At 40.5% G+C, this 18,944-nt stretch overlaps 1 protein-coding gene across 1 annotated transcript in view; it reads right to left on the bottom strand.

The window, feature by feature from the left end:
• Positions 1-18,944, bottom strand: part of fer1l4 (fer-1 like family member 4) — a 111,982-nt gene that overhangs the window by 23,072 nt on the left and 69,966 nt on the right. Inside the window, 8 exon segments of the mRNA XM_029669422.2 lie at positions 155-249; positions 1,364-1,403; positions 1,744-1,863; positions 4,941-5,050; positions 13,491-13,662; positions 14,214-14,375; positions 14,928-15,038; positions 15,349-15,522. Of these exon segments, the coding sequence (XP_029525282.2) occupies positions 155-249; positions 1,364-1,403; positions 1,744-1,863; positions 4,941-5,050; positions 13,491-13,662; positions 14,214-14,375; positions 14,928-15,038; positions 15,349-15,522 (984 nt within the window).

The raw sequence follows: 18,944 nt of genomic DNA, 5'->3' as shown, positions 1-18,944 counted from the left end.
GTATATTGGACAGACACAATTGAGGAGATAGAAGAAAGTAAGGAGGAGGTATGGTGTGCGAGAAGGCGTGGACCGGATTTGAATCTACACCCCCATCCACACCTGCCATAGTGCCGTACAGGCTTCATCAAATTCTCACAGAGAAAATTCTCACCTGGAGAGTTGCTATCTTTTTCCGTTTCGGTTTGGGCGGTGGCTCCATCTCCACTATCACAGCATCCTCCTCCTCTGCCTCTAATGTTCCAACATCTGTTGAATAAACATGACCTTTAACTCAGAGATTACAATTGCTCTGTGCATTGAAGCCTTCAATGAGATACAGCGTGTGCAGATTTCCACACTGAGGTGGGGAAAGGATCACTTGGCACACGAGGCTGATGCATTACTGCTGTTGGGTTCTGAGAATATGAAACATACTTATTAATGTCACTGAGGGAGAGAGGGTAATGTATAACGTTTACATTATATCAGCGATCTTATTGAAATATTGAGTGCTTAGGGTTATATACCTTCCTCTGTAGGAGGAAGGTATATAGTGTGTGCAATTGAACTTGGAATGAGCTGAGTGCAGGGAAACAATCACGTGGCAGGCATTGATAAGGGCAGAGAGCCATGGATTAGTGATGAAGGGGGTCGAGGTCAGGTCACGTTATTAAGGGAGAAAGAAAAGTTTAGGGCCTATTACTTAGTTTCCTGCCTAGCAGTAAAGATAATGTTTGTTCAGATGGGTAGGAGGAGACTCAGCCTCGGAGAAAGGGTTAAATATCAGTGCTTGTGTGAAAATGTTAGTCTAAAGCAGCTATTTGATCCTTTTGGAAGAATAAACTTGGTTGAGCTTTCATAGTGTCCGTAGAGTTTTTACTCTGAAAACATTGTATTAATGGATGCTGGGAATGTCATTATATTAAACTCTTGTATAAAAGATTAGAATCCCCAAAAATGTATGAAGAACAGGGCACAAGTAGGAAAGTAAAGTATACATAGAATTATTTAATTTCAAAAGCTCTGGGGTGATTTTACCAAAAGCTTCGTAAGTAAAAGGTACTGCTTTTCTTGATGAACCACACCTACATCACTGGTAGAGCAGCAAAGTACTTAAGACTTAATTAAGATTGACAGTCAAATATTGATTTTAAAATGGTTGCATTTTCCATTGTAGCTATGAGGTTTTGGGAAACTCACCCCAGTTGAATTGAGCAATTGTAAGGAGGAGTTCACACAATATAGACTTGCAATTCTGAGCATAAGTGGTAAGAGTAAAATCAAATAGTCTGTGACGATTTCATTCCCCTATGCATCTAACTAAGACCGGGCCGTAGACATCTGTATTAGACAGACAACAACTCTCAGCTGTGTGGAGTACCTGTTTCCTGTTGTTCATCCATGTCCTCCTCGTTTTCAGTCTGGAAATAATAAAACAATATGTCTCACTATCATCAAAACAGATAAACATTACTGTAGATACACAGATAAACAGTACTGTAGAAAAAACAAATATGGACATTTCCTATGAATGAAAAATGTATTGCAAAACAAATTAAAATAGTGATTTGATTGTATGCTGATGCTGTATACAGTTGCAACAAACCTGGCCCTCAACAACAAATGTTGGTTTGGCCCACCAGAGACTTCCAGAAACATCTGATGTAATTATGAACCATGTCTTTTTTTGTTGGATTACATTTCAGCACACCAAGCCCACCCTTGGTATAAAAACATTGCTTAGTTACACTCACTATATACCTGGTTTCTAAGCTCTTCCAGTGACGCATAGTACTTGGACCACCAATCCAGCTCCTCTTTCTCTGGGGTCTCCTCTTCAAGCTCCTCTACTTTGTTCTTCTTGAGTTTGTTCAGTGGAGACTGAGGATGAGAAAGTTGATTTGAAATGGATTTATTCTGTCACAAATCTCATACTGCACTATAAGACCCCATGCCTTTTCAGTAAAATATGTACAGAGGAAATATACAATACTACAATATTGTTGCGTTGTATTAATCAAAACAGGCAATAGTAGGAACATTTAACCTTATCAGTCCCAGGAAATCCCACAGTGAAATTCACTTCTTTCATTCATTGCATTGCTTACATTTCACCAATGTCAGCAAAAACCTAATAAACAAATATACATTTATAAGAATGCCTTATGTAAATATAAATATAAATATCCAACTAGTCAAAGACAATGGTGGAGTTTGTGACAGCAACTAGGTGAACTTAAAGACACTCTGTCCTGGGATTTCCTATGATCATCAAAAAAGGTTAAAGGTCAATTAATTTTAGTTGTGTACTGTCGAAGAACCTCTAACCTAATGTAGCAGGTGTTAAAGAAACACTTGAAACTAGATCACCTACATGATGGTCTTGACAAGAAGGGGAAAAAAAACTTTTAATGGAGGTTCTCTGCTGCACTGATCAGCCAATCCAGTAAATGTGGAAGAGGAGCTAAGATTGAGTGTCGCCTTGTTACTGTTCAAAAGCAGAAGTCATAACAAACTCTCTTTCCATTTTCCCTGAAAACAGGAACTTCTGGCTGTGGGGTACTCGCCTCTGCCGAGTCCCCAACAACCGGCAGTGGTGAAGTACTTAAGTAAAAATACTTTAAAGTACTACTTAAGTAGTTTTTTGGGGTAGCTGTACTTTATATTTTTGACAACTTTTACTTTTACTCCACTACATTCCAAAAGAAAATAATGTAATTTTTACTCCATACGTTTTCCCTGACAGCCTCATTACATTTTTTTTTTTTACCTTTATTTTACTAGGCAAGTCAGTTAAGAACAAATTCTTATTTTCTTATTTTCAATGACGGCCTAGGAACAGTGGTGCCTGTTCAAGGGCAGAACGAAAGATTTTGTACCTTTGTCAGCTCTGGGATTTGAACTTGCAACCTTTCGGTAAATAGTCCAATGCTCTAACCACTAGGCTACCCTGCCGCCCCATGCTTAGGCAGACAGGAAAGTTGTCCAATTCATGCACTTATTAATTACAAGAACATCCCTGGTCATCCCTACTGCCTCTGATCTGGCAGACTCACTAAATACTAGAAAGTCACCCATTTAAATAAGTGCTTGAAAGTCACCCAGTAAAATGCCATTTGAGTAAATGTCTAGAAGCATTTGGTTTTAAATATACTTCAGTATCAAAAGTAAATGTAATTGCTAAAATGTACTTACATATCAAAAGTAAAAGTAAAAATCATTTCAAATTCCTTATAATAAGCAAAGCAGAACGACACATTTTCTAGTTTTGTATTTATTTACAGATAGCCAAGGGCACGCGCCAACACAGACATAATTTACAAACAAAGCATGTGTTAGTGAGGCCACCAGATCAGAGGCAGTAGGGATGTCCAGGGATGTTCTATTGATTAGTGTGTGAATTAGACCATTTTCCTGTCCTGTTAAGCATTCAAAATGTAACTAGTACTTTTGGGTGCCATGGAAAATGTATGGAATAAAAAGTACAATGTAGTGAAGTTAAAGTAAAAGTTGTCAAAAATATTAATAGTAAAGTTAAGTACAAATACCCCCCAAAAAACACTTAAGCAGTACTTGAAAGTATTTTTACTTTAGTAAAACTTAGCAAAAACACTAGAGATCCTGGTTTGAGTCCAGGCTCTGTCAAAGCTGGCCGCGACCAGGAGACCCATGGGGCAGTGCACAATTGGCCCAGCGTCGTCCGGGTTAGGGGAGGGTTTGACCGGTAGGGATGTTCTTGTCCCAACTCGCACTAGCGACACTTGTGGTGAGTTAACGGTGTTTCCTTCGACACATTGATGCGGCTGCCTTCCGGGTTAAGCGAGCATTGTGTCAAGAAGTAGTGCGGCTTGGCTTGGCTGGGTTGTGTTTCGGAGGACGCACGGCTTTCGACCTTCGCTTTCGACCTTTCAGTCGAAAGTTGAGTTGCAGCGATGGGACAAGACTGTAACAACTACCATGAATACCATGAAATTGGGGAGAAAAAGGTGTAAAAACACAAATTATATATAACATTTATAAAGCAAATCGTGCCGTCTTGTTTGCTTAATATAAGGGATGCGAAATGATTTAGACTTTTACTTTTGATACTTAAGTATATTTAAAATCAAATACCTTTTGACTTTTACTCAAGTAGTGTTTTACTGGAGGACTTTCACTTAAGTAATTTTCGACTAAGGAATCTATACTTTTACTCAAGTATGACAATTGGGTATTTTTACCACCACTGAAAACTTTTGAGTGTTCATGGGTCTCAGCTTTTCATAGATGGGTCATGATTGTTTGCAGCTTAAACCGTTACTAATTTACAGATGTTTTTGGGAGAATAATAACTGTTTTCGGGATCCGCCCTTCTCTCACAAACACGGCTCTAGCTCAGCCCCTGTTAATCACACATAATGAAATCAGTGGATGCAGAAGAAATAGATAGTCTGTAGCTCAAACACACAATGTTAAAAAGGGTTAGAAATCCTAAACGTGCCAGCGTCACGGTGGGACTACCAAAGCTCCGGTAAATAAACAAGCATTGACAAAACTGAGCACAGATACCCAGCCGAGGTGCAGGGCGAGAGAGTGTGAAACAGATTGACTGCTCCTCAGCGGGGAATCAACAGGACACCTGCTGTGAGCATGTTGTGCATTTAATTCAACAGTAATCAGTGGCCTCTGAGACAAACGACTGGCACTAGTATTACAGCAAACCCCATTGCACAACGTTTGCCTGGCTAGCTCAGGCACACGTTTGGGCACAATCAGAATGTGGACAGGATCAGGACAAAGGATGCATGTTAGTACCAGGCATAAACAGGGCTTTAGCATAAATGGAAACCTTTGTCTTTTTAGTCTTTATGGAGGAGGGGAAATGCATGTGTAGGTGGGTTGATTGATCAGTAAAGAGAGGAGCTGCAGAATGCTCAGTTGAGCAGAAAGATGAGATAGGCTAAGGTACAACTACTCACAGTGAAGTTTAGGGGGTTGATGGGAATCTTGGAGGTTTTGATCGGAAGGCCTCTCAGGTCCATTTGCTTCACTGTATTGAGAAGGGATGTCCTCATGGGGGGGTTATTTTCTGAAGGCAATAAAGAGAGGACATGGGACTGATTATTTGTATTTATTATGGATCCCCATTAGCTGCTGTCAAGGCAGCAACTACTCCTCCTGGAGTCTGGCAAAATTAAGGCAGTTATGTAAATGTTATGCTATTTAAAAAAACATTACAATACATTCATTACAGAATTCATGAAGTCAATCTTTCCTCTACTTTGAGCCAGGAGAGATTGACATGCATATTATTAATGTTTGCTCTCTGTGTACATCCAAGGACCAGTAGTGCTGCCCTGTTCTGAGCCAATTGCAATGAACACTAGTCCAGATGCAACAAAACTAGAGCCTGTAGGACTTGCCTTGTTGATAGTGCTGTTAAGAAGATAGAGTAGCACTTTATTATGGACAGACATCTCCCCATCTTAGCTAGTCAATATGTTTTGACCATGACAGTTTTCTACACAATGGAATCATGTAGTAACCAAAAAAGTGTTAAACAAATCCAAAAATATTTTAGACTCTTCAAAGTAGTCACCCTTTGCTTTGATGACAGCTTTGCACACGCTTGGCATTCTCTCAAACAGCTTCACCTGGAATGCTTTTCCAACAGTCTTGAAAGAGTTCCCACATATGCGGAGCACTTTTTGACTGCTTTTCCTTCACTCTGCAGTCCAACTCATCCCAAACCATCACAAATGGGTTTGTGGAGGCCAGGTCATCTGATACAGCATTCAATCACTCTCCTTCTTGGTCAAATAGCCCTTACACAGCCTGGAGGTGTGTGTTGGGTCATTGTCCTGTTGAAAAACAAATGATAGTCCCACTAAGCACAAACCAGATGGGATGGTTTGCTGGTTAAGTGTGCCTTGAATTCTAAATAAATCACAGACAGTGTCACCAGCAAAGCACCCCCACACCATTATACCTCCTCCTCCATGCTTCACAGTGGGAACCACACATGCGGAGATCATCCATTCACGTACTCTGTGTCTTACAAAGACATGGCGGTTGGGACCAAAAATCTCAAATTTGGACTCATCAGACCAAAGGACCGATTTCCTGGGGTCTTAATGTCCATTGCTCGTGTTTCTTGGCCCTAGCAAGCCCTTTCTTCTTATTGGTGTCCATTAGTAGTGGTTTCATTGCAGCAATTCAACAATGAAGGCCGGATTCATGCAGTCTCCTTTGAACAGCTGATGTTGAGATGTGTCTGTTACTTGAACTCTGTGAAGCATTTATTTGGGCTGCAATTTCTGAGGCTGGTAACTCTAATGAACTTATCCTCTGCAGCAGAGGTAACTCTGGGTCTTCCATTCCTGTGGAGGTCCTCATGAGAGCCAGTTTCATCATAGCGCTTGATAGCTTTTGCGACTGCACTTGAAGAGACTTTCAACGTTTTTTTCGTATTGACTGACCTTCATGTCTTAAGGTAATTATGGACATGTCATTTCTCCTTGCTTATTTGATCTGTTCTTGCCGTAATATGGACTTGGTATTTTACCAAATAGGGCTACTGTATACCACCCCAACAATACAACTGATTGGCTCAAACGCATTAAGAAGGAGAGAAATTCCACAAATGAACAAGGCACACCTGTCAATTGAATTGCATTCCAGGTGAACACCTCATGAAACTGGTTGAGAGAATGCCAAGAGTGTGCAAAGTTGTCATCAAGGCAAGGGTGGCTACTTTTAAGAATCTCAAATATAAAATATATGTGGATTTGTTTAACACATTTTTGGTTACTACATGATTCCATATGTGTTATTTCATATCTTTGATCTCTTCACTATTATTCTACAATACAGAAAATAAAGGAAAACCCTGGAATAAGTAGGTGTGTCCAAACATTCTATCATTGGTTACTCAGAGTTCCTCATACTGACATTGGCTGCAGCCTCAGGCCCCATTGGTGCCAACCTTGGAAAAGTAATTTCAATGTCTCCTCTATTACAAATAGGAATAAACCAAATGGTGCAGTTGCATGCAACCTTATAGCCATACCAACATTATCAATATCAACCATCATTAAGTTGGAGACTCCATGTGACTATAAAAATCATAAAGAACTTGGGCTGATGCATTTGAACGTTAGGAGCTTACTTCCTAAACTGGATTACATCAAGATCTCGGCTATGCAGACAAATCCGGACAATCTGGTATTGACTGAAACTTGGATATCTGTGGACATTCTGGACTCTGATATTAATATTGAGGATATTCATGTGTTCAGAGCTAACAGACAGGGTAAAATAATTTCTGTCTCTTTACTGAAATCCATTTCCCTTGCCAAAAAATGATGAGTCACTATCTTTAAAGTGGAGCTGACAGCGTTTTAACTACTTTGCAGATATGAAACAAAGAGACAATCATAATATCAGTAAAAAAATATCAAAAATATCAAAATATCAAATTCCAAATTTCACAAGGTTTTAAAAATAGGTTGCATCAGACTTAACATTCCATGACGTACACTAAGGCATTGTTGGCAGAATAGATGGATGCTGTTCAATGCATGGTTAATATAATTCACCAATACATTTCTTGGTATTACAAAAAATATTACTATCAGGTTGCAAATCACAGCTGGTCTGGTACATTGTTTCCTGCCTCCATTCGGGATGCACTGTTTCAGTTTCATTTACTCAATATTTTGGACAAAAACAGACAAATGTACAGTAAATAAGGCTGAGAATGTCAATACAATCAAACTAGCAAGGGCAATGATCACAAGTCAGTCATAATGTAGCTAATCAGCTAGCGTATCTATTTATGTAGCAAGCTAAAAACACGGAGCCTAACATTAGCTAGCTATCTAGCTGCTAGGAGGATCATGTCATGTCATTGGAGGAGTGGGTGAGTTACTGACTTTTTCCCCTCATTGTTTTTCGGTGGCTATACACAGCTAGAGATGCAGATGTCAATTGGTTAGCTAGCAAGAACTTGAATGACTTATCCAGATAGCATATCTCTTGCGTTCACAAATTCACTCTGGCTATCTACTCGGATTTCAGAGCACTCTCGTCTGAGTGTGCCAGAGCATAGAATAATTTATACATTTACGAACATGCAACATCCGCTGAATATGAACATGTCAGTAAACACAGGCAAAAAAAGTAATGAACGTTCTAGATAACAGTTGGTCGAGCATGCCACTTGCAACACCAGGGTTATGGGTTCAATTCCCATGGGGGACCAGTACGAGAAGGTACAAAAATGTATGCAAGTTGCTCTGGATAAGAGCATCTGCTAAATGACCAATTTTTTATATTTTTATTAAATGTAAACAGCCTAGCTAACCAGCTCTGCTAGGGCGAGTAAAATGGTCAGAGAGAGGTGTTCTCTCATTTGTGTCTAGAAGTAACTAGCTGGTCAGTTAGCTTGGTTGGTGGCATGCAAGCTGCAGAAGGATGAGTAGGCTACAATTCCCCATTGTTTATTAGTGCAATTTTTACAGCCAACTAGCTGAAAAAGTTTGAGAGGTTTCATCTAATGTTCCTTCGTTAGTTTTTAGCTCATCTTACTCTGGCTAGTATTAATTGTTGATCTTGTTGATGTGCATACAGGAAAATAAATTTTATGGTTGTATGGTCAGTAGGACTTTAAAGTTCCCAAATGTATGAGGACTCCTGTGTTATTGTGGCTTTTGGCGAATGCGTTTGAATGATCTAAAGTCACGCAACTGTCTGTAAACACAGTCAAGTTCAAAGTGAATGATGTGCCTGTGTGGCAAATGGCTTGCTTACAAAAAAGCCTACTTTAGTTCTGGTTGGCTATGGTGCACTGGTCTGCGTAGACTCCGGTAATGGATGAGACAGATGTTTTTATTAAGTTTTATTTACTGCAGTGTCTAATAATTGTCCAAAATTCACAGCCGCTTTCCCACTTCATACTGTGATAGAATTTTCACAAATGCCTTACTCTTAAGGCTGTGCTTTACAGGGAAGACATCCTCCTCTCTCATGTGGTACCCTTCCTGCAGGCTCATCCTGACATGACCCTCCAGCATGACAGAAATGTCAGTGTTCTGCCATGGCCAGCGAAGAGCCCGGATCTCAATCCCATTGAGCACGTCTGGGACCTGTTGGATCGGACGGTGAGGGCTAGGGCTATTCCCCCCCAGAAATGTCCAGGAACTTGCAGGTGCCTTGGGGGAAGAGTGGGGTAACATCTCACAGCAAGAAATGTCAAATCTGGTGCAGTCCATGAGGAGGAGATGCACTGCAGTACTTAATGCAGCTGGTGGCCACACCAGATACCAGAGGTGTGGACTCGAGTCACATGACTTGGACTCGAGTCACAAATATGATGACTTGCAACTCGACTTTGACTTTAACACCAATGACTCGTGACTTAACTTGGACTTGAGCCTTTTGACTCGACCTGACTTGATACCCTCCCCAATCACAAATATGAACAATTATGCTATTTTCTTCATTTAACGGATTACAGTTTGAATCTGACAGCAGCCAATCAAATTGTGCCAGCTGAGAAAAACTTGTGCATGGCAGTGCAAAGGTACGTCGGCAGGTGAATTCAGATGGAGCCCTTGGAAAGATAATACCCAAAATTATTATTTTCGGATATAAAGACAAAAAAACAGATTGCAACTTGCAAAACATGCGGGAAGAAAATTATAGACGGAGGGCAACAATTTACAACTTTGTTCGGCATTTGAAGCTGCACAAAGAACGTTAAGTCGTGGCTAATATTGGAAAAAATATATATAACTTTGCTAGTCTAGCATGTAGACTAACATAACGTTAAATCAATGAGCCTCCACACAGTCAGTCAATGAGGGAACGTGATCATTTCACCCAAGATTGAGCTACAAATGGCTAGGCAGTTGGTAGCCTAAATCCTGCCTGATGTTACTGCTGTTCCTAAAACCATTAACATACGTTAGCCTACTGTAACCACACACAGAGAGTGTGTGTGTTAAGGTTGGGCGATAGTGTACAAGCCTACATCGCCCGATTGCACCCCATAGCGATTCTCAATAGTCAATCACTATGGGGGGGGGGGGTCTTTCAAATGGCTACCCATGTATTTCCATGGAAATATAACGTTTAAGTAATAAATACAGAGATATGTTTAAAAGCATTCATGATTTGCATATTAATTATTATTTAAATATGAAATGGTATTACATTTGGTGAAGAGCACATTATGACTTGTTTAGGACTCAAAACTCAAAGTTTAGGACTTGAGACTTGACTTAATACTTGACGGTCTTGACTTGAGACTTGACTCGGACTTGAGTGCTAAGACTTGAGACTTACATGTGACTTGTGAAACAATGACTTGGTCCCACCTCTGCCAGATACTAACTGTTACTTTTGATTTTGACCCCCCCTTTGTTCAGGGACACATTATTACATTTCTGTTAGTCACGTCTGTGGAACTTGTTCAGTGTATGTCTCAGTTGTTGAATCTTGTTATGTTAATACAAATATTTACACATGTTAAGTTTGCTGAAAATAAACAAAGTTGACAGTGAGAGGCCGTTTCTTTTTTTTGCTGAGTTTAGTATGTTGTCTTTTTTTTACTAAATCAGAAGTTATTATCCTGGGTGACCTAAATTATGATTGGGAAATGCAGGCTTCAGACAATCTAAAAGACGTGTAATGACCTAAACCTAACCCAGCTGGAGACTAAGCCTACACAGCCCAACCCTAAAGATCCTTCAAAGTCAACTCTGATTGATCTGAGTCATTAATAAAACAAATTATGCTTGGGTCAAGGCTAGGAACACAGGCTTAGGACGGGACTGGCAAGCTTTTAAGAAACTGAGGAATCATTGTGTAAGACAAATCAGAAAGGCTAAATGTAACCGCTCTTTCGTATTGTAATGGAAACCCTGCTAAGTTCTTGAAAAACTGTCAAATCACGGAAGGTTTCTACTTCCTCCTCTCTGCCACAACAAATTAATTCAGACACTGGCCTCATTCTGGAAATAAATGCCATCATTGATGCATTTAATAATTTTATTTCAGCAGGCTCTCTTAGAAAGAACTGCTAAGTCTATTCACAATGATACTGGGCTGGATGCTGATATGGGAAACTTGTTGAATGATCAGAGAAATGATAGTTAAAGCTTTTTTTGGGGGGGATATTTACAGAAAAGTAAGTCCTGGATGCTTTGCTAGCAATAGACAACAAGAAATCAACAGAGAACAACCAATTGGATCCGGTCTACTTAAGTGTGCATAGTGGTTGGCTCAATAACCCATATATTTAATTTAACATTGTTATCAGGAAATATTCCCAAATTATGGAAATCAGCTCTTGTGCTGCCACTACATAAGGGCGGGATAGTATTGATCATTATCGTCCCATTTCAAGGCTTTCCTGTCCAGTTAAGTTTGAGTCCTTGGTAAATATTCAACTTTGCCCTCAATCAGGGTTTTGGCCTGGGCATACACTATTATAGCAACCACTTTAGTTATTAATGATCTTGTCAGTGCTTTAAGCCACTAAAAATAAATGTGCTGCTTTGTTTGAGGGCCTGTCAAAAGCTTTTGATATTGTTGAATATTTTGATTGAATAAGTATTTTTTATTGTCAAACAAACAAGAAATAACACACAAAAACTGAAAACTTGAGCATGCAATACTTTGTAGAGCCACCTGTAATAGCAATTACAGCTGCAAGTCTCTTGGGGTATGTCTCAATAAGCTTAGAACATCTAGCCACTGGGATTTTTGCCCATTCTTCAAGGCAAAACTGCTCCAGCTCCTTCAAGTTGGATGGGTTCCACTGGTATACAGCAATCTTTAAGTCATACCACTGATTTTCAATTGGATTGAGGTCTGGGATTTGACTAGGCCATTCCAAGACATTTAAATGTTTCCGCTTAAACCACTCGAGTGTTGCTTTAGCAGTATGCTTAGGGTCATTGTCTTGCTGGAAGGTGAACTTCCGTTCCAGTCTCAAATCTCTGAAAGACTGAAACAGGTTTCCTTCAGGAATGTCCCTGTATTCATGATGCTGCCACCACCATGCTTCACTGTGAGGATGATGTTCTCGGGGTGTTGGGTTTGCACCATACATAGCGTTTTCCTTGATGGCCAAAAAGCTCAATTTTAGTCTCATCTGCCCAGAGTACCTTCTTCCATTTGTTTGGGGAGTCTCCCACATGCCTTTTGGCGAACACCAAACGTGTTTGATATTCTTTACTTTAATTAAGCAATGGCTTTTTTTCTGGCCACTCTTCCGTAAAGCCCATCTCTGTGGAGTGTACGGCTTAAAGTGGTCCTATGGACAGATACTCCTATCTCCGCTGTGGAGCTTTGCAGCTCCTTCAGGGTTATCTTTGGTCTCTTCCGTGAGCGGCCCTATCTTGGCAGGTGTGTTGTGGTGCCATATTCTTTCAATTTTTTAATAATGGATTTAAAGGTGCTCTGTGGGATGTTCAAAGATTTGGATATTTTTTTATAACCCAACCCTGATCTGTACTTCTCCACAACTTTGTCCCTGACCTGTTTGGAGAGCTCCTTGGTCTTCATGGTGCCGCTTGCTTGGTGGTGCCCCTTGCTTAGTGGTGTTGCAGACTCTGGGGCCTTTCAGAACAGGTCATATGACACTTAGATTGCACAGAGGTGGACTTTATTTAACTAATAATGTGACTTCTGAAGGTAGTTGGTTGCACCAGATCTTATTTATTGGCTTCATAGCAAAGGGGTGAATACATATGCACGCACCACTTTAATGTTTTTACATTTTTTTAAACAAGTCATTTTTTTCATGTTGCTTCACCAATTTGGACTATTTTGTGTATGTCCATTACATGAATTCCAAATAAAAATCTATTTAAATTACATGTTGTAATGCAACAAAATAGGAAAAACGCCAAGGGGGATGAATACTTTTGCAAGGCACTGTATATACTGTATTCTTTCCTATCTATTGTATCTTAGCCTATGCCGCTCTGACATTGCTCATCCGTATATTTTATTCCATTCCTTTACTTAGATTTGTGTGTATAAGGTATTTGTTGTGGAATTGTTAGATATTACTTGTTAGATATTGCTGCACTGACGGACCTAGAAGCACAAGCATTTCGCTACACTCACAATAACATCTGCTAACCATGTATGTGACCAATCAAATTTGATTTTGATTCATCCCCTATGTATTTTTACCTCAGGTCGTCCCAGCGTGTTTCCTGTTTTCCCTGCTCTCTAGTTTTTTGTTTCTAGCTTTTCCGGTTCTGACCTTTCTGCCTGCCCTGACCCTGACCCTACTTGCCATCCAGTACCTGTCGGACTCTGATCTGGTCACGAACCTCTGCCTCTTCGACCTGCCCTTTGCCTGCTCCCTGTGTTATAATAAATTATCTGAGAACTGAACCATCCGCCTCCTGTGTCTGCATCTGGGTCTCATCCTGAGTCCTGACAGGTTTATCTGTAAACAAAAAAAGACCTAGGGTAAAAGATAGGACTAACATGTTAGTCACTCGTACCCCAACTTTCAGGCTCCTCATCATCGTCTCCCCATTCCTCCAGGTTTTTTGGTGCAAATTGCATCAGACTTTGGACCACGTGTGTGCCCACCAGTACCAGCCTGCCGAATGCCCGCTGCTCCATCACAAAGATGGTGAGTGGAGGGTGAAGGTACGTCAGCTCTGGAAGGTCCTATAGGGGGATAAAACAAGAAACTGGAGATCAGGGATGCACAACTCTAGTTGGGGGCTCCCGAGTGGCGCAGCGGTCTAAGTCACTGCATCTCAGTGCTAGAGGCACAACCGGCCGTGATTGGGAGTCCCATAGGGCGGTGCACAATTGGCCCAGCGTCGTCCGGGTTAGGGTTTATTTGTTCTTAACTGACTTACCTAGTTAAATAAAAGTACAAAAATAAATAGTCCCTTGAGGGCCACAGTTCTGTTTATCATTTCTCTTTGAGACTTAATTGATCAATTAGTGTCATTGATCGATATAATTTGGTCTCTGATTGAAAGATGCCAGACGGGGACAAAAACCAGCATACATTCTGATCATCAAGCATCAGACTTTTGTACTCTTACACTAAATGAATGGCTGGACTAAAGGCAGCAAATGTGTCCACCCCCCTTGAAGTAATCCTTCTGGTGAAGTACTCATGTTAAAAATTCACATCTAAAACCTGGAGCTATAGTTCAATATTAAACACAGTGGGCCAGTTTTGTCAGTGGAAAATAAGTACTTACCACATCAAAGTGTTTGACAACCTCTTTGAAGTTGGGAAGGACTTTGTAGCCCTCGATTTCCTCTGACTCGATCCTTTGTCCCGCACACTCCATTCTCACTTGAGGCCTCTCCACTTCAAACAGGTTGACCCTCTTCAGGTCTCGCACACCCCAGTACAGCACCTGAACACAATCAATCAATTGTATTTATAAAGCCCTTCTTACATCAGTTGATGTCACAATGAGCTGTACAGAAACCCAGCTTAAAACCCCAAACAGCAAGCAATGCAGGTGTTGAAGCACGGTGGCTAGGAAAAACTCCCTAGGAAGAAACCTAGAGAGGAACCAGGCTATGAGGGGTGGCCAGTCCTCTTCTGGCTGTGCCGCGTGGAGATTATAACAGAACATGGCCAAGATGTTCAAATGAACACAAGCATCACAGTGGTTTCAACTGACACTCAACACACCATAGCACTGAGGCAGCAGCATCACATGATAGGAAACACACTCAACATACTGTAGTACAGCAGCCATCAAAAGGTATTGATATAGCTTAGTTGGTGAGTGTTGCGCTAGCAACACCAATGTTTTGGGTTCATATCCCACAGGGATCACATACACATAATACTGTATGCACTCACTGTACTGTATAAGTCACTTTGGATAAAAAGCTTTTATAAAGTGACATATATTATAATGTCATACACATTTTATAGAGGAAATGTTTTCACCTACTTCTATACGAAATTTCTTCAGTACAGGCCTAACCCCATCTGGGATGATGTAATACTTCTCTTCCTTTAGATACTCAGGCTCCCTGGGGTACACATCAGCAGGTAGTGATGGCTGGGTAGATAGAGAGGAGAAAAAAAGTCAGAAAGAGTATACTTTCCCAACCACAGCAGCAATGCTACCTTCGTGGGGCCTATATACACCTAAATTATTAATATATTTACCACACCATAAGTGTAAACATAGTGGCTTAATAACGTATAAGATAGTATTTCTTAGTCTCTATTTGCTTTGACATTCCAATCTCTCTCTCTCCATCTCCCCTGTCCAGTCTCATTCACTCACTTGCTATATTGTTTTCCTTATAAAGCAGGGCTTCTGACCTTGCTATTTCCATAAGAAACTAATGCTTTATGTGTCTGACCTCTCCAAAGCTTGAGTAGTCCAGCTCTATCAGCTCAAAGGCCGCCAGGAGCTCCCCCGCTGAGGCTTTGCCTCGGCTGATGTCAAAGAACTTCAGCATGGGCTTCTTATATGGCTCCTCCACAAACTTCAGTTCCGGCTCAGCGAACGCTCGGCCCAGGGGCTCAGGACTCCCCTGTGACATCGTTAACACAGAGAAATACATGAGACCTGGGTGAAGTGCCTGATGACCACCTGTGTATGCATGTTTTCAACTGATAGTTATTTTTAAGGGATTTTATTGACAAACTGTTGTCCTAATTGGATATTAGGATAACTTATTTGGCATCATGATGTCCTGTCATTTTAGGGTCGGCAAATGTCCTTGTATATACAAAAGATGTAACAGGGTAGAACTGCTGAATTGTCTTGAACACAGAGATCCTATTCTAATTCCTAATTGTATGTTTGAACCTGTCTCTTGGCCTGTTGGTTCCTAGGTGTGCCCCGTTGTAATTAAGAACGTGGCCCAAGGTATAAATGTTTGTCCGTTTCATTAATTTAGGGAATTCCCTTACTATTTGCAGGCTGGCGTGCCTTGGAAGGACAAGTGCGGCGACTGTGGCCTACACCTGGGGTTATCAAACTTTGAGTCCTTTTGTGATAACAAATTCATCAGAGACCCCTCAGTCATAATCAGTACACAACTCAAATGAGATTTTAAAAAATTGCATACAAAAGGTTTTACCATGACTTCGGCAGAGCATGGCCAGACAAATCAAGTCTCGGGCCGGGGAAAGAAACATTTTAAAGACCCACCTCTTGACATCAGAGAGAACGTTTTGCAGTTTTCAAGCTAATTTCCTGCAATTCTACACATTTTGCTAGGGGGCAGAGATTTTTTTTGTTGCAACTTTAAAGCTAATACCCTGCAATTCTACACATTTTTCCATGAGGCAAAGAGAAAACGTTGCAGTTTTAAAGCTTAAATTACAGTGCATTTATGTGTTAAAAAAAATAAAGCCAGTACTGTGGAAAGCAATATCCTTGTGAGCCTCCAAGGCCCATGTTGCCCAGGGTTAAGAACATAAATTGTAGATTAAGATTACATTGTATTACACCCTCTAAATTTATTCCATGGATACATGTATTTAATATGTTAGTAATATTCATTTTAAAAAGTATATATATACTGAGTATACAACACATTAAGAACACCTGCTCGTTCCATGACATAGACTGACCAGGTGAATCCAGGTGAAAGCTATGATCCCTTATTGATGTCTCTTGTTAAATCCACTTCAATCACTATAGATGAAGGGGAGGAGACAGGTTAAAGAAGGATTTTTAAGCCTTGAGACAATTGAGACATGAATTGGTGTGCAATTAGAGGGTGAATGGGCAAGAAAAAATATTTAAGTGCCTTTGAACGGGGTATGGTAGTAGGTGCCAGGCACACCGGTTTGTGTCAAGAAGTGCACCGCTGCTGCTGAATGGTCAATCACCCAAAAGACATCCAGCCAAATGCCAACTACACACAACTGTGGGACCCATTGGAGTCAACATGGGCCAGCATCCCTGTGGAACTCTTTCGACACCTTGTAGAGTCCATGTTCTGACAAATTGAGGCTGTTCTGAGAGCAAACGGGGGGTGTTCCTAATGTTTTTGTATACTCAGTGTATATTGAGATCTAGCCACAGACCCCTTGCAGTACATTGTACACGGACCCCACTTTGAGAACCTCTGGCCTAGACCAAATCTATGATGAGAATTGTGATTATGTTTATGGCACACCTAGGTATGTTGTGTTTCGATATAGTTGAGCCAGAAACCATAGTGTTTATTGAAACTTCCTGATATTGAACACTTGAATAAGTTACTTATTGAATACCTGTCTGTGATGAAGTTGATTTGTGATAACAAACTGTAACCTTGTAACCTGTTGAACCCAAAGCTATGGTAGTTACTGACAGAGAGAACAAGCTCTCCTTGAGTTGCTCCAGTTTCTATGAATAAAACATGTATTTTTGTATCATATCTGACTGGTTATTCCAATGCTTCCCTCCCTGTGTGAAAGATAACCTGTGTGGTAGAATAGTCCAGAGAACCTCCCACCTCGTGTAAAAAAAAGACGGGGTAGAATCGGCTTCAGGAACAGTAAAACCTCAGACATACTGGTAGGATTGTCAAATGTTTGCCTGCCGACAATACTTAGCACTTCTGAACAGAATGTATATCTGTCTGTATTTCTTATGGTCTAGAGCACGTGTCAAACTCATTCGACAGAGGGCTGAGTGTTTTCACTCTTCCCTTGTACTTGATTGATGAATTAAGGTCACTAATTAGTAAGGAACTCCCCTCACCTGAATGTCTTGGTCTTAATTGAAAAGGGGAAAAACTCAAAGCCGCAGACACTTGGCCCTCCATGTAATGAGTTGGACACCCCTGGTCTAGAGATTCCAAGCCATCTGAGATACTTTTACCAAATGTTTAGCTAGCTAGATGAGCATTGCGAAGTAGAAACAGTAGGTTCGTCTTTACCGGGTCGGCATGCAACAGGTACCGCTTTTGTTCTAGCAAGAGAAGAAACGGCCTCCGGCTGTGATTATTGCTTATCGTCAGTCGACAGTGAGATTCTCTGTGACTTTCATGCTTTAGGCTATACAAATCCCCCATGTTACATTTGAAGATAGTCGCCAGGATCAGTGACCGGAAACTGGAACACGATAATGTTATTCGTTTTAGTAATGAAATTATTTATTGGTACGGGCTCTTTAACACCGGTATTGGTGCATTTAGTTTTAGTATCCCACCCTGGATAGTCTTAGATTAATGTGTAACCTCTGAAGCCTGGTATGTTTTTTGGGTAGTTGGGATGGAGGTGTGATAAGGGGCACTCGCCCGGCACTATTGTGACCGCAATGGCTGTCCCCTCCTATGCCGTCCCGGTGTATGTAGTGTGTGGCATTGCTGCTGGATAAGTACAGTACCAGTCAAAAGTTTGGACACACCTACTCATTTTCTTTATTTTTACTATTTTCTACAATGTAGAATAATAGTGAAGACATCTGATGGAGGAAATTATAGTTGAAATGATTATTATGTATACATTTAAATTAGAACCATTAATTTTAATACTATTATGTTGTGGTATGAAATGTATGGGTTTTTGGTTAAACTAGGACTGAAAATGCAGGTAAAATGAATGAATTGTCTGTACCTTGCGGGTTTAAGGGAGAAGGAGGGTATATCTCTTTAGACAGATAAGAATGTTCTTTGATGTTCCATTAGTGGAGAAGCTAATATCTTTTAGACAGATTGGAATGTTTGCTTTATGAGGGGAGTAGGAGACAATCTCCAGACCTGAAGACACTATTGTGTGGATCGGAGAAAGTGTGAGAACTGATGACGTCATTTTTATCTTCTCTTTAAAATGTAATGTTCTTTGTATTTTGGGCCAGTACTCATCAAGAATAAATGCTGAACTTGTTTTTAAGACTGGTCTCTTGCTATTTCATGCAAATGATAATCTTACAATTTATTATGAAATAGATAGTGTGAATTTGGTTTTGGCTACAAAACATATAGGAATTTAGAATTCCTCTAACAACATCAAA

The sequence above is a fragment of the Oncorhynchus nerka genome, linkage group LG2, assembly GCF_034236695.1.
Source record: "Oncorhynchus nerka isolate Pitt River linkage group LG2, Oner_Uvic_2.0, whole genome shotgun sequence".
Lineage (NCBI taxonomy): Eukaryota > Metazoa > Chordata > Actinopteri > Salmoniformes > Salmonidae > Oncorhynchus > Oncorhynchus nerka.
Note: the sequence above shows the minus strand (reverse complement) of the source record. Positions and strands in the feature narration are given on the sequence as shown.